Raw genomic sequence first — 14,901 nt, forward strand, 5'->3', positions numbered from 1 at the left:
CAATTGATGTGGGCATCTGTAAGATGCAGTTGGAAAAGGACTAGAACTGGCCCTTATTCTGGAAACTATAGCCAATGCAGACAGTCGTAAGGTGACAGATCATCTGTTCTGTCTTATGTTTACTATGTGTGCCACCCTGCTGCTAGAGACACCTTGGGTATGTCCTACGGCAGTGAGGAAATAGAGAGTGGTGAGCACAAGAGGCAAAGAAGAAAGGAAATATATTATTGCATACCTGCTACATGCTGAGCAGTCTCCCACCTATTATCTTATTCAATTCATAAAAAAACAGTATTACTCTTCATTTCACAGATATGGAAAATGTATGGCAAATTGAGTAGGCATTGTCTGCTGATGCCAGGTAGGTGTGCCAGCAGGAAGCAAACTTCAATAGATACCCAAGGTTTCTCTTCTTCTCTGCCTGTCACTACAGAAAGCCTAACATGTTTCCTATGATGATGATCCATCCCTGTGGAGAGTTGCTGACATATTTGCTCTTCCCCACAGTGGTGTCCTGCGGCCATCCGGGCTCCCCACCCCATGCCCAGATGTCCGGGGACAGCTATACTGTTGGAGCAGTCGTGCGTTACAGTTGCACCGGCAAGAGGACTCTGCTCGGAAATGCCACCCGTATGTGTGGGCTGGATGGACACTGGACTGGCTCCCTCCCCCACTGCTCAGGTAAGGAGCCTGGCATGAGGGAGGAGGCTCCCATGGAACACTTGGCTGGTGGGAGATGGATGAGTTCCCAAGGTGTGAGTGTGACAGATGGACAGGAGAGAAGCCAACCTTTTGGACCCCCATCTTAACCTTCATAGGCAGAGAGCACAGCTATGAGAGGTCCCAACCAGACTTCAGCCTTTGGTGGTCTGAGCCCAGCTTCATCCCCTTGGTCTACTCTGGCCAAACCCATACAGCCAAGAGATTACAAAACTAGGGAGGATGCAAGCTTGTGAGGTCCCCCTGTTTCCAGAGTCCTGTCCAGACATTTGTTTCCATAGGTTTCTGGGAAGAGTTCAAGCCTCCCTGTTGCTGGGCCCAGGTCCAAACCCACTCCTGTGTTCTTTCTTTCCCTGTTTGGGACTCCAAAGCCCCAGCCTGCTTCCCTTACTTTCTTACCACTGCCTCTCCAACATGTCTTATGTCAAGGCTGCCTAGTGGGGTACAGGTCTCCACTACTGCCCTCACACACCAATCTCAGACTTTTTCTATTAATAAATTTGTTTTACTATTAATCTCTATGGGGACACTGACATGTTTTCTGAAAAGCAAATGTAAGAAACTGCCATAGCTCTTATGTCCATATTATCCAAACCAGAAGTTTATCTGTAATGTCTTACCAGAACAAAATATTTGAAATTGAATTGTCTCACCAATGACAGAAATTACCAAGCAAAAAAATAGCACCCCTGATCTTGGTCTTCTTTCAGATGAGCCTTCCTGGCCCTCAAAGGGATCTCATAAAGAATGTCACCCCCAAGAAGGTAGTTCCTCATATAGATTTTTGTTCCCCTAGGAAGCCCCCCTTGAAGCCCCTATCCCTTCCCATGCCAGACCCCCTCTAGTGGTAAGAATCCCAACCTTCTGTTGTTGACGCCTTCTCCTTGATTTGGGACCTCATCCACAGGACATGTAGCTATTCTTGCATTTTGAGCTCCTAGATGATCCTGTCTCCCAAAATTTAGGGCACTGCCAGAATATTGAACCAGATATTGGTTAGGTCTTCCCAGAAAGAAGAACTTCCTGAATACTGACCACTGTTTCAAAGGGCTGCTGGCTGCCCAGGACAATCTCAGACCTATCACTTATATTACCACCCAGGACTTTGGCCCCTCACTTTTATTAATCTCATTAATCATCCACTTCATGAACTGGGCAGGACTATGTATCAGCCACAGAGACTCCTTTAGCCCAGACTAGTGGAAAGCCTGTTAACCCATTCTGTTTGTACTTCTGGTGGAAGTGACTTGGGGAAGATAGCATGGAAAAGACAGTCATGTAAATTGAATCCTCCTGAGTTATCCATAGAGCAAGTTCCAGGAGGAAAAGGAATTCCAAAGAGGAAAGACAGGCATTTCCCATCCATATGACTGCCCAAGCATGCATTTGCACCAGTCCCTTCTATGAATCGTCCTTTGCATAAAGTTCCTCCCTCTAGACACTTCTCTAGGATATTGGGCCAATGGTGTTCTTAAAGCCAATTTTATCTATCTTGGGAATATTGTTTCTCCATGGGAAAGGGAAGTACAGAGTACAGGAGAAAGAAGCCAGAAAGAAAGCCTTGAGCCTCTACTGTCTGTTAGCAGGGGTAACCCAAACATACAACCATTCTCCTGGCCCAAGGCATGGAATCCAGAATCTTTTCTCCTCAATGTAATTTCCCTTCTCTGGAGTTGTGTTAGCAGATTCTGGAAAATGACCTACTTGAAACAGTAGTGAAACAGTTCTTGTCTAGAAAACCTCCAAACCATTTCAACCCCAATTTCAAAATTTTGTGACTTCCTAAGCATTAGTCCTACATATGAAAGAAAGGGCTCTTCCTTGGCCACATCAAAGGTCAAGGGAGACTAGAAACAAGCTGACTCCCTGGGAACATGAAAAAGTAAGAAGCAAGAAAGGAACCATTAGAGGACATGGACCACCCCCCTCTTTAGGGGATGTGTTGCATTCAGTTGTTTGATCCCTGACCTGAATATTCTGAAGAATAGTTCACAGTCACTTCTCCTGTGTATCCATCAAGGATGACAAACACTTTGGAGATGAGAATCATGGGCAGAGTTTTGCTGGAGATCTCTGAGGACAGGATTAGAAGAGATTATAGTAGTGCTAAAGCTGAGGAATGAATAAATCTTAAATGCTTTAGATCAGAAAATGAGAGATGAGAAGAGTAAGTGATTAGGAAGCAATGTTAGATATACATTGGTGAGTATAATATAATTCCTCCCTTCCTGAAATTTATAGATATCATCTTTAGCAATAGCATCTCCTGCCAGTCCTAAGAAATATGCATTCAGAAGTTCAGGGTCAAACTTCTGAGGCCTCATTCTGTGTGACCATACACCCAGGTGATGCATAATAGGTTATAAGTCCCTGGGCCATCAGGACATGCAGAGATTTCTAGCATTTGAGAAATACATCAGGTTGTCCATTGCCCACCTCTGCAATGTCATCATCTTCCTGATATACCTCGTAGAGGGCCAACAGTTACCATCTGCCCTCATGGTACAATAGTCTATCCTAGATTCCTTTCTATCACTGAAACAGAGCCCTAAACACCACAGTGAGGACCATTCTGTCAGAATAGGCTCCTGGGGGGCACCTGGGTGGCTCAGTTGGTTAAGCATCCAATTCTTGATCTCAGATCAGGTCTTGATCTCAGAGTTGTAAGTTCAAGATCCATTTTGGGCTCCAAACTGGGTGTGGGGCCTACATTAAAGAAAAAAAAAAAAAAAAGAGTGAATGCTTTTGGGATGCCTGGGTGCCTCAGTTTGGGTAAGTGTCCGACTCTTGATTTTGCCTCGGGTTATGATCTCATGGTCATTAGATCAAGCCCCACATTGGGTTCCATGCTGGGCATGGAGTCTGCTTAAGATAGATTCTCTCTTTCCCTCTCCCTCTGGCCCTCTCCCATTCACATGCATGTGCTCTCTCTCCAAAAAAAAAAAAGAAAGAAAGAAAAGAAAAGAAAAGAAAAAGAATCAGCTCCTAGGACTGGAGAGTTCCATTCTCAGGCCTATTGTTCAGCAGTGCAGCTCCAGCTGAGTTCAGCTGGCCGGTGTGAGAATTAGTGTACTCACCATCAGAACTGCTTTCAAGAGGGCCCAGTACTGCCTGTTGCATGAGCTACACCCTGGAAAAATTCAAAAGAGAAGAAAATCTAGCCAAATGTGGTGGGCCTTCTTTTTCCAAATGTTTGAGTTGAAGGTTGAATGAATCTCCCTTTTTTGGTAGAGAGCAACATGGGATTGTGTAGTATTCTCAAAGTCTGAAACTAAACTAGAAAAGGAAATAATTCCAAGATTGAGAAAAGACATAAATAGTAAATAGTGGGGTATACATGACTTAAATATTTATTTACTTCAAGAAACTAAATGCTCATTTAGACATTACCATTTGATGCCCACACATGTGGGTTCATGAGGAGATACATTCCACATCATCTTCTCATAAAACTTTTTATTTTTCCTTAATTTTCCTCTTCCTTCCTCACACTTACCATGGCCTAGTCTGATCTAATGATGTCTCCTATACATCTTCATATTATGAGGGGTCCTGGCTCCCACAAGCCTAGATCTTGTGGCTTTGTCTCTTGTTCTGTACCATCCTCCACCTCTTGGATCCTTAGCACTCTCTCGGGTGGATCTGTACAATATCAGGACCCAGATAAATGCAGAAATGTAGCAGGAGGCAAGGAGCAAAGAAGGAATGGAATGAGATGGTCTAAAACATTTCAACTAGAATTCACCAGTGTTGCATAATTTGTGAATAGGGAATCCTCCCAGGATCCAGATTCAAGCCAGGCTGTTGAGAAGACAAACCTACACTAAGGAGTTTAGACTTTAACCTGAGGGCAACAGGAAGCCAGTGGAGATATTTCAGCAGGAAAAAAAAAAAAAAAAAGATCAGGTGTTTGGTGGTTGTTCATTGTCTTGGTTTGAGGATAAAGTGGAAGATGGGTTACAGGGAGAGTTTAGGAGATAAGGACATTAGTTGGGTGGTTCTCACAGTAGTTTGGGCAAAAGGACACTGGGCATCTGAGCTAAGATGCTGGAACTGGAAACAGAGAGGGCACAGAATCTGCAGATATTACAGAAAAGAGGTAAATGGAAGAAAGAGATGCGGCCAGCTTGGACCACTGACATTCCACACGGGCATGGGCCAGAGGTCAAAGACCTGATCTCCACCACAGAGCCTTCCATCTACTTTCTTCCCTTGCTGCGTGGTCCCCAGGGACTCACCCATGACCTCAGACCTTTGTAGTGTCTGACTTCCGCATAGTAAGATAGGTAGTAAGGTAGTAAGTAAGGTCCAAGTAACTGGGGCAAGGCACACAGTCCATCTTCACCCTCCTTATTCCTGGGGTCCAATATCTTTCTCTCCCAGTTCCCCACTGCCACCTCTTCAATGCTGAAACAATGGGCTTTGTTTGGTTCTGGTCCACAGGAACCAGCATGGGAATCTGTGGTGACCCAGGGATTCCAGCACACGGCATCCGTTTGGGGGATAGCTTTGCCCCAGGCAGTCTGATGCGCTTCAGCTGTGAAGCTGGCCATGCCCTCCGGGGGTCGTCGGAGCGGACCTGTCAAGCCAACGGCTCATGGAGCGGCACACAGCCTGAGTGTGGAGGTAATGTATGTGACCATTCTGCTTTTCCCCTTTGCCCAACCCCGGCTGCTCCTCCCCCATCTTCCTGTTCCCAAGCACCTGCCCTCACACTCGCAGACAAAATACATGGCCCCATTTGAACCCTTGGCCTGGAGGATAATGGTCATCAATAGGTAGTTCTCAGTCCTGCCCATTAGTGATCCAAAGATGAAAAGATTCCCTGAGCTCACCTAAGGAGGGAAGAAACCAGAAGGAACTAAGTTTAGCCTGTTTATTCATTTATTTCCCATTTACCTTCAACAATCACGTGCCAAATACTGTAGTAGGTGCTTGGGACACAACAGTGCCAAGACAGACACACCTCGCCCTCTTGGAGTTTAGTTTAAGGGAAGAGATTGTTTAATGAGCACCCAAAGTGCCAAAAGAAATACAAATCTAATTTTTGAAAGACCCTTTAAAGGTAATAGAAGCCCCTCCTGATGTTCCCTGGGGTGGGTCCAGTGGGGGAAATATATTTCTCCACACACTCCTAAATTTCTGAAAATAGCTTTATTTTAAAACCTCTCTCCCCAGAGTCTGACTTTTTGTAGCTGCTCCCTGGATCTCTCTCTGTCTCTCTTTAAAATACAGCCTGCATAGCACTCTCCTAGTTGGGAAGTTGAGTGTAAGGGTATATGACAAAGTGCTGGAAGAGGAAGGAGACCATATGAAATAGTCACCTAGCAAGGAGGGGGCAGGGAATAGAATAGGGACATAGATCATTGCCAGGCAGCACCAAGGGCTCACTTAAGGAAAGAGGCCATTGACTTAAAGTGAGAGTAGTCGGCATTGGCCTGTGTTTTTGTTCAGCCACATTTTGCTCCATAGGTGCAGGCACAGGGTAGGTGAAGTGTTAGGTATACAGTCGGGGTTTTATCAGGCAGCTAAGATGCTGGCAGCAAGTGGACGGAGAGGTGCGGGTATATGCAAGGTGGGGATTATCATGGATCTTGGCTCCTGTGCTGGATAAGAAGGGAGCAGGATTATGAGTGGAAGAAGGGGCAGTGAAAAAGTGGTAGGATCAGTGGATGATAGGTCCCATTAGAACCAAAATATCTCCAGAGAATGAATCCCAGAAGGCATGAGCTGGTCAGAGAATGGCTCTTGACATTGAGGTTGTGGAGTAGTTTTATAGAGCCAGGGAAGACATTCTGGCCCCTGATCAGGGGACCCCTTCCCAGCAAAGGATACAGATAGAGCTAGTGCCCTCTCCCACTTGTCTGCCTGAAGTCCTTTTTTTATTTTTTTTTAATTTATTTATTTATTTTGAGAGAGAGAGAGAGAGACAGAGAACACAGGAGGGGCAGAAAGAGAAAGAGGGACAAAGACAGAATCTCAAGCAGGCTCCACACTGTCAGCACAGAGCCCAATGTGGGGCTCAAACTCACAAACCATGAGATCAGGACCTGAGCCAAGACCAAGAGTCAGACGCTTAACCAGCTGAGCCACCCAGGCATCCCTGGAAATCCTGCCTTTGAGGGTGCTTTTGCAAAGTTAGTTTCCATAGGAGTTTGCAGGCATAGTAAGAGGTTTGTAAAGTGTATCAACAGGGGGAGAATTTGTGCATTGTTAAATATCCACTGTGACCCAGGTCTCCTTTCATGCCACTCAGATCCTAGTATGGACTCATGCACCATGTCAGGAGTGTTCAGGGAACAGAAAGCGGGTGGCTGAGAGTCTGGACCTGGAAGTAAATGCCTTTGGAATAAGTGTGTGTGTGTGTATGATATGTATATGATTCTTCATGACTTTCCTTAATAAGCTCCCACTTACCTTTCAAGGTACTACTCAGATTCCTATCTCCAGCCCCAATTATCTCCTCCCTTCTTAGTGTGTTTTTTTCCTTCAAATATAACACTTATTTCATCATATTTTAATTCAACTGTCTGTAGGTAGGTTCTTAAGATGGACTGAGCTCCTCAAGGGCAGGGGATATGACTACTACTGTGTTCCCAGCACCTTGGAAGCACAAATACTTGGTGAACCCATGGGTGTTAAGGCCTATCTGCTGTGCTCATTAAAAAGGAATCATCTGTAGATTTGACTTTCAGACCACATGAATGTTGTATGTACTTAGTAAAGTAAAATTAAAGCAAAACCTAGAAAACAGCAATCTCTAAATATCAAAATCAAGATGAAAACAAATTAACCTAACTACATATTAAGTTGGTGATGTAATAACCCAGAGAATCATTTTAACTGACTGGAAAAATTGGCATTTGACTATGGCATATATATCCTAAGGATGGAGAATGGCAATGAAATCTTAAATTGTTTCTAGCAATCAGATCGTTAGTAATAATATTGATATTAATATTCTGAAACTACTTGAAAACAAATTAAAATTTGCCAAGATTTTCAGCATTAAAGAGATATAATATAAAAATAAAGAAGTTAGGGAAAAACTCTTAATCCTAAATTTGGATTAGTAATATCAGCGTAAACTCATAATGAATTTTCAATTTACAAGTGTATTGTCCCAGCTGTACCCATTCTAAAAGTCTAGTATCCACAATGATCTCAGTAGCAATGAGTACCCTTAACTTTCAGATTATGGTTTTTGAATCCATTCTCTGTTAAGAGGAACCAGAGCTCTCTAGACAAATGGCTGATTCTAGGACTAGGGCAGAATATATAACATAAGCAAATATTTGATGATAGGCAAGTTCTTGATTAAAGAACTCTAGCTAATGCAGAAAGAGTGATAGAGCTAGTATCACCATTTTCTGTCCCCTAATGAAATAATAAATCAACAGTCAGCAATTGCTGCTTAAGTCAGTAAGTGAAACCCAATGGCAACTTTGTAATGCCAGACTGGGTGGACAAGCCTGAACCCAATGATCAGCCTCGCCATCATGAACCAGGAAACAACCAAACATGCTGTGCCCCCTGGTGCAATGCAGTAGGAAAGACAGAACCACCTATGAAGTACCCTTGCCAGGAAGCAGAACTTGACTACAGGAACTGCAGGGGACAGAGCAATAAGTCAAACGATACCTCACTGGTGGAGTTAGCAACATCTGGAAAGTAGGAAACTCCACTGGAGAAATGCCCTGGTTTCTGTACAGATAAATTATAGGAGAGGGAACAGGAGTCTCTGAATTCAAAGAGTCTTAGAGACATGCCCATGAGATGTCATATTTGAATCATGATTCAAAGAAATCAACTGTAAAAAAAGGGGGGGGGGGGCGACAATTGAGGAAATTAAGGAAACTAAGCTCTGATTGGATATTTGGTAATATTAAGGAATTATTTAAAATTTTAGGTGGGATGATAAAACAGATATAGTCTTTACTTTTTAGAAATTAAAAAAAAATTCATTCAGATCTCACCTTGAAAGCAGCATGAGAGACATTTCAATCACAGGGTCCTTATAGGGCACGTGGTTTGCACTCTGGGCCGTTCTCAGTCCCCCGGGTGACACCTGTCCTTGTTCTGGTGAATAATGTGCTCCTCTGGCTTCCTAGTGATCTCTTGTGGGAACCCTGGTACTCCAAGCAATGCCAGAGTCATGTTCAGTGATGGCCTGGGCTTCTCCAGCTCCATCGTCTATGAATGCCGGGAAGGCTACTACGCCACGGGCCTGCTCAGCCGACACTGCTCGGTCAATGGCACCTGGACAGGCAGTGACCCAGAGTGCATAGGTAAGATCCCAGGCCCTCTGGTCTCCATGGCAAGTGGTAGCCAAGGCAGTTGGTCTCCTCCATGCCAAAGAAGGCTGTGTGTGGGAGATTGGGAGGCTGGCCACATTGGGGGACCCACCTCTGAATGATGGTGTCTAATTATTCAGCACAGACTGTGTGACCACCACTGAGCTAAGGGGTTTGTTTTATATACATTGTGCCATTTGACCAGTAGCTGCTGTGAGCCCCACTTACATATGACGTGACCAAGGCTTGGGGAGGTTAAGAATATATACGTTTGCTATTTCTCAGGCTCTAGCCTGTTCCTTGGCCATTCTTGTTCTCTTTTAAAACAAACTCCCCAGGCTCAGCCTGATTCTCTTCCCACTTTAAAGCTGCCACCGTCTGCCATCTTTGTGGGTTCCTCTCAGCCTTGGACCCATTCCCCACCCACCCCCAGCCTGGCTCCCAAGCCTGGGATAGCTCCACTGCTCCCCTTTCCTGCTCCCCTCAGGGGCAGGCCCAGACCTTTCTCCTCGGTAAGGATGTCACTGTCACTGTGGGACCCAGATGGAGGGAAGGGATGAGATAAAGGAATCTGAAAACACGGCCCCTTTCCAAGCCCTAGCTTATGACTTCAAGCTCTGACTAAATCCCCACGTCAAGTTCACTTCTGTTGGGAGGCCAGAGCTCACCAAACCCCACCCTCACTTGATACTGTAACAAAGATACAGCCATTGCAAGGTCACAAGGCCCTGCTTCTAAGCCGCTGGCCCTACAGGGGCCTCCTAAGCAGAACAACAAGTAATGACATGCGCCCCTCAGCAGACAAATTGTCCTGTGAGGCCCAATAACACAGTTAGGCTTATCGACCTGAAAACTTCCCTCTCTGGGTGCCAGCCTCATTTAGGAGCTAAGGCCTCTGGGTACTTCCTCTTAGAAGGGGTGGGCTTTAAATAAGGATGGTCTTCATAGCCCAGGTTGCTGGGATGCATAAGAATGGTGTGGGTGAAGACAGTGGGGATGCCTTCGCAGGAGGGCCTTCGCAGACTTGATCAAAGTGACTTTAGAACGGGCAATACTGAACCAGGAGTCTGTGAGAAGACAGGGCATCCCTGATCTGACCCTCTTCCCTCCTGGACATGTGCAGGGAACACCAGGGATGGTACTGGAATGCTGGGGAGAAACGGGGTCTGTACTGAAAGCGAACAATGCTTTATTTCCCTTATCCCAGTCATAAATTGTGGTGACCCTGGGATTCCAGCCAATGGCCTCCGGCTGGGCAATGACTTCAGGTACAACAAAACTGTGACGTATCAGTGCGTCCCTGGCTACATGATGGAGTCACATAGGGTGTCTGTGCTGAGCTGCACCAAGGACCGGACATGGAATGGTACCAAGCCAGTCTGCAAAGGTGTGTCTGAGGGCTGCACATGTGGACAGAGGGCCAAAGAAGATACAAAAGTGAGACATGGGCCTTGAACATGTAGAAGGGAGGGAGGTGACAAGTCAGAGCCCTAATAACATCCTATCATGGGGGGTGTGAGGTGAGGACTGGTCCCTGAACATCTGCAAGGAGAGAGTCAGAGGTACCAAGGTAAGGCCTGGGCTTTGAACATCAAAGGGAGGGCGGTGGAAAGAGAGGAGTGGGTTGTCACACTTGAGGGCATTGTAAAATACAAAAGGATCCTGGCTCCCAAAGTAAGAGGGGGCATTCCTGATTCTCCCTGCTTAACCCAGAGTCCCAGAGGGTTCAGGGTAGCCGGTGACATCGGAGCTGGGTGAGTGGGGCCTGGTTTCCTAGGATGGCACCAGAACTCAGCATGCTTTGGTCTTCCCCTCCCCCAGCTATCATATGCAAACCGCCTCAGCTCATCCCCAATGGGAAAGTGGTGGGGTCTGACTTCATGTGGGGCTCAAGCGTGACGTATGCCTGCCTGGAGGGGTACCAGCTGTCCCTGCCTGCGGTGCTCACCTGTGAAGGGAATGGATCCTGGACTGGAGAGTTGCCTCAGTGTTTCCGTAAGTTGCTCACCAGGGCCTTTGTGCATCTTATCTGCTGGCTCCTGCCTGTTCCCGCCTCAGAGCTTTGCTACTGGAAGGCCTAGAATAGGTACTGCCCTCCCCAAAATCAGGGGCGAGCTTTGTCAGAGATGCTATTAGAGGGGATTTAAAGGAAAATAAGGAGAATATCCTAACTGAGCTCTGGCTGTGGACACTGTGGAGTGACATTGGAAGGAAATGAAGCTGGAGATAAGGGAAGTGTTTCTTAACATGAAAGGTTGTTCACTGGATAGGATAGTTCCCAAAGATCTGGAAGGGACCCATGCTGGAAATGTACGTGTCTTTATGGAAAATAGCCTGTGCAGAAAAGATTCCTGGAGCATTCATGACTTTTTGGTGAAAGAGTTTATTTCTTATCCACCTGGCCTAATTTTGTCCCCAGGAGCCCAATTCCATCCCATTTTATTTTTATTTTTATCCATTATATGTATTCATTATATATAATGAATAAATATATATCCATTATATTTATCCCATTTATTTTTATTCCCTTATTCTTGTCATAGCACATAATTGGGCCCTAGAAGGTTTTGTCAGTGCCCAGGCTTTAGACAAACACTAGGACCTATTTTTTTCTTTCTACTTGGCATTTATCTAATTCTGTAGAAAACTACCAACATACCCATGACATTGTTTGGGTGCCTCTGAAAATTCGCTTCCATTTGGGAAATTTCAGCAGGAACTAGAACCAGCAGCTCAAAAAGTGGATGCAAGAAAGGCAGCATTTAATGCACAGTTAACCCCTCAGGCCTTTGCACACCTTCAGAAAAACATTAGGAAGGTAACAAGTTCAGGGTTGCATGTAGACTCAGAAACCTTGCTTTTCTTCCTAAGAAATAGCCAAATTGCTTTTGAACAATGAATTACGGTCATCATAAAAAAAAAAAAATGTACCATATCTGAAAATACAAAGAAGAATGTAATAGTCCTCTGAACTCTCACTTCCCAAAGATAACCAGGGTTAAGTTCTTGGCTGTGCTTCCACACCGACCACAACGCTTTCTTACATAGATAGCAGGAGGTGTGCAGTTTTCTGTAAACGGTTTGCAATCATGCTGTGCTTACTAGTTCACGACTTGTCTTCCCTGATGGGCCATCACCACCTTTCTCCATCACTCGATACGGATCTACACATCATCATGTGTAATAGCATAAAGCATTTCTTTGTTGTAGATACCACAACTGGTTTAATCTTCTCCTACTGGTGATGAATTTAGGTTTCTCCAGTTTTAATCTTGTTAGAAGTCCTGCAATAAATGTTCTTGAGGATAGCATCTCCTCACTCTTGTGGTGAAGCCCTAAGAGAGAGAAAATGCTGAGCCAACAGGCGTGCACTCTCTACGTCCTGACACCTGTTGCCAAACTGTCTTCTAGAAAGCACACTCACACTCCTGCCAGCGGTTTATGAGAATATGTCGTGACTCACATCCTCATTGACAATGGATTTTGCCAATATCTTTTAATATTTACTAGCACAAGAAGTTTTAAAAGGTATCTCATTGTTTTCTTTGGCCTCACATTCCTTATCTGCAAGATGGAGCCGTTCTTTCTTTGTCATCCATTTGTACTTCTTGCTCATTGAGCTGCCTCTTCTGGATTTGGTGACATCTGGTCAACTCGGCCTGTAACTGACTTCTGATTGGTTAGACTAGACTCCCCAGCTTCCATAGAGGATTCTTCCAGCATAGCCTGCTGGTCCTGCTTCCATTTTATTTTGGTTATGTTTATGAACCTCTTGACTCCATGCACATACACACGTTCATATCATAGCATCAAGGGTGTTCTTCATGCTTGAAGTGGTATCTTTGGGAGCTTTGCCTTTGGTAGCCCATTTTCTTGTAGATTGCTGGTAAGAAGTCAGATATCTTTATTTCTCACCCACTGTGCTCCACAACATATTTACCATGGCCAAGTGGCTGACCACTGAGGTGTGCAGTAAACCGTGGAATTCTTATCACTGGTTCATACTTTGCATCTGGGCCTCCCGCAGTTCTTGGTGCTTCCTCTTCCCTCCTCCAGATTGCGTCTTTTCCTCCGTAGACCTGCTTCTCAAACCTGGTCATTCTCTTGCTGTATTATTGCAAATGTATCCTCGTAACACCATTCTTCCTCATAGAACTCCCTAAACATGGTCAAGGATTTTGTCCCCATACTGTAGCAGATCAGGATCAACTCATTTTCAGCCTCACCCCCTTTCTACATGTTCCCCAGATCCACTCAGCTCTTTCCATGCTACCTTCTCATTTGGCTGGGCCGCACCCCTGTTTTTAAGAAAGAGTTTCTCAACTTGACTTCTCCCCACCGCCCTGCCACCCCTGATTGCACCATTTCCAAATGTGCAACTTCCACTTCTTCTCCTGAGTATCTGATGCACTTGTGTACTTTCAGTCAGTTTTGTTGATGTTCAAGCCATGTTACTGAAAATTGGTACCTTTCATCTTTTACACCCTCCTGTGTTATCTGACTTAGATTCCAAGATCTCAGAAGGCAGGGCTCATGCCTGCAGACTTATTTGGCTCCAGAAACAGGAGAAAATCAGAAGCTGAAGGGTGTTTAATAAATGGTCTTTGAAAGTTAATAGAGAAGGAAGTGAATCTAATTCAAAGCAAAATAGGAATGAGGAAGAAGAGTCACCCTGGGCCTTTAGCTCTGCTCTGATTACCCACATGTGAACTCATCCGCTGAGAGGTCACAGCACATCAGTACATCCATACAGACAACGTTTTACATTTCGCAGTGCTTTGTGTTGCCTCCTCAAGGGACGATTGCACACATGGTCACATCTGATGCTCACAATGACATATCCTGGGAGGTGGGCAGGAGAAGTCCCTTCTCCGGTGGCTGGTGGGGAAGATGAGGCTCAGAAAAAGGACCTGACATAGCGAGTGAGTGACAAAGTCTAGTCTGAAAACAATCATCGATCCAATTTTCTCTGAAACTCTCACTCAAATTTATAGCTCATGCTATCACCACTAGAACTTTGAAGATAGGAGAAAAGAATAGACATAAATTTAATTTTTCATTTTAGACTGCTTCAATAAATGGAACTTCAGAGCCGCATATGACCGACATGAGGCCCTTTCTTTTAAGCGGAGCACATTAACAGTGTGAAGACCCATCCGGCTGCTCCCCACGGCAGCTGGTTTGTTCGGGGCTTGGCGATTCGTAGAACTGCCACAGCAAGTGTTTACAGAAAAGAAGTGCAAGTTGAGCGTGCTTTCCGACCAACACGACACAAGAGTGCTGGCGGTCCCCTGGGCCTACTCATACCACACCACACACCACTGGTTGTTTATTATCTTTGGGCTTGATAGCTGTTTCAAAGTATATTGATTCAGGGTGCCTGGGTGGCTCCGCTGGCTAAGCCTCCGACTTCGGCTCAGGTCACAATCTCCCAGTTTGTGGGTTCAAGCCCCGCATCAGGCTCTGTGTTTACAAGCTTGGAGCCTGGAGCTTGCTTTGGATTCTGTGTCTCCCTCTCTCTCTGCCGCTGCCCTGCTCAAGCGCTCTCTCCCTCAAAAAAAACAAACATTTAAAAAAAATTTTTTTAATAAATAAAAGTATATTGGTTCTAAGAACAAAACTACAGGTAGAATCCCTCTGTGCTTATTTTAAAAGGCATCAAAATCACTATTGCAGGCAACCCCCTTTAAAACACAGGTCTGTTTCTGCAACGTCCTAAGAAAATAAGAATTTTTAGTAAACTATGTATGCAAACGCTTAAGACAGTGAACTGAAGGGACAGAAGAGGGGCCTGCCTTTATTCTATTTGCTGTCACACAATTTGAATTTGATAATCATTCTCTAGTGAATCTCCCTGATGACCTCAATGAAATGGGCACATTCATAC

General features: G+C 45.0%; 1 protein-coding gene across 5 annotated transcripts in view; it reads left to right on the top strand.

Moving 5' to 3' along the window:
- CSMD2 (CUB and Sushi multiple domains 2) overlaps positions 1-14,901 on the top strand; it is a 599,309-nt gene that overhangs the window by 561,252 nt on the left and 23,156 nt on the right. For 3 of the 5 annotated variants that reach the window (XM_078452082.2, XM_078452083.2, XM_078452084.2), the window contains 5 exons: positions 508-681; positions 5,164-5,346; positions 8,832-9,008; positions 10,222-10,401; positions 10,836-11,009. In XM_078452082.2, the coding sequence (XP_078308208.2) occupies positions 508-681; positions 5,164-5,346; positions 8,832-9,008; positions 10,222-10,401; positions 10,836-11,009 (888 nt within the window). Of the gene's footprint in view, positions 1-507; positions 682-5,163; positions 5,347-8,831; positions 9,009-10,221; positions 10,452-10,835; positions 11,010-14,901 lie in introns of those variants that run through there. The other 2 variants (XM_078452085.2, XM_078452086.2) reach the window with 2 other exon arrangements.

Source organism: Panthera onca, chromosome C1 (assembly GCF_046562875.1).
Source record: "Panthera onca isolate mPanOnc1 chromosome C1, mPanOnc1 haplotype 2, whole genome shotgun sequence".
Classification (NCBI taxonomy): domain Eukaryota; kingdom Metazoa; phylum Chordata; class Mammalia; order Carnivora; family Felidae; genus Panthera; species Panthera onca.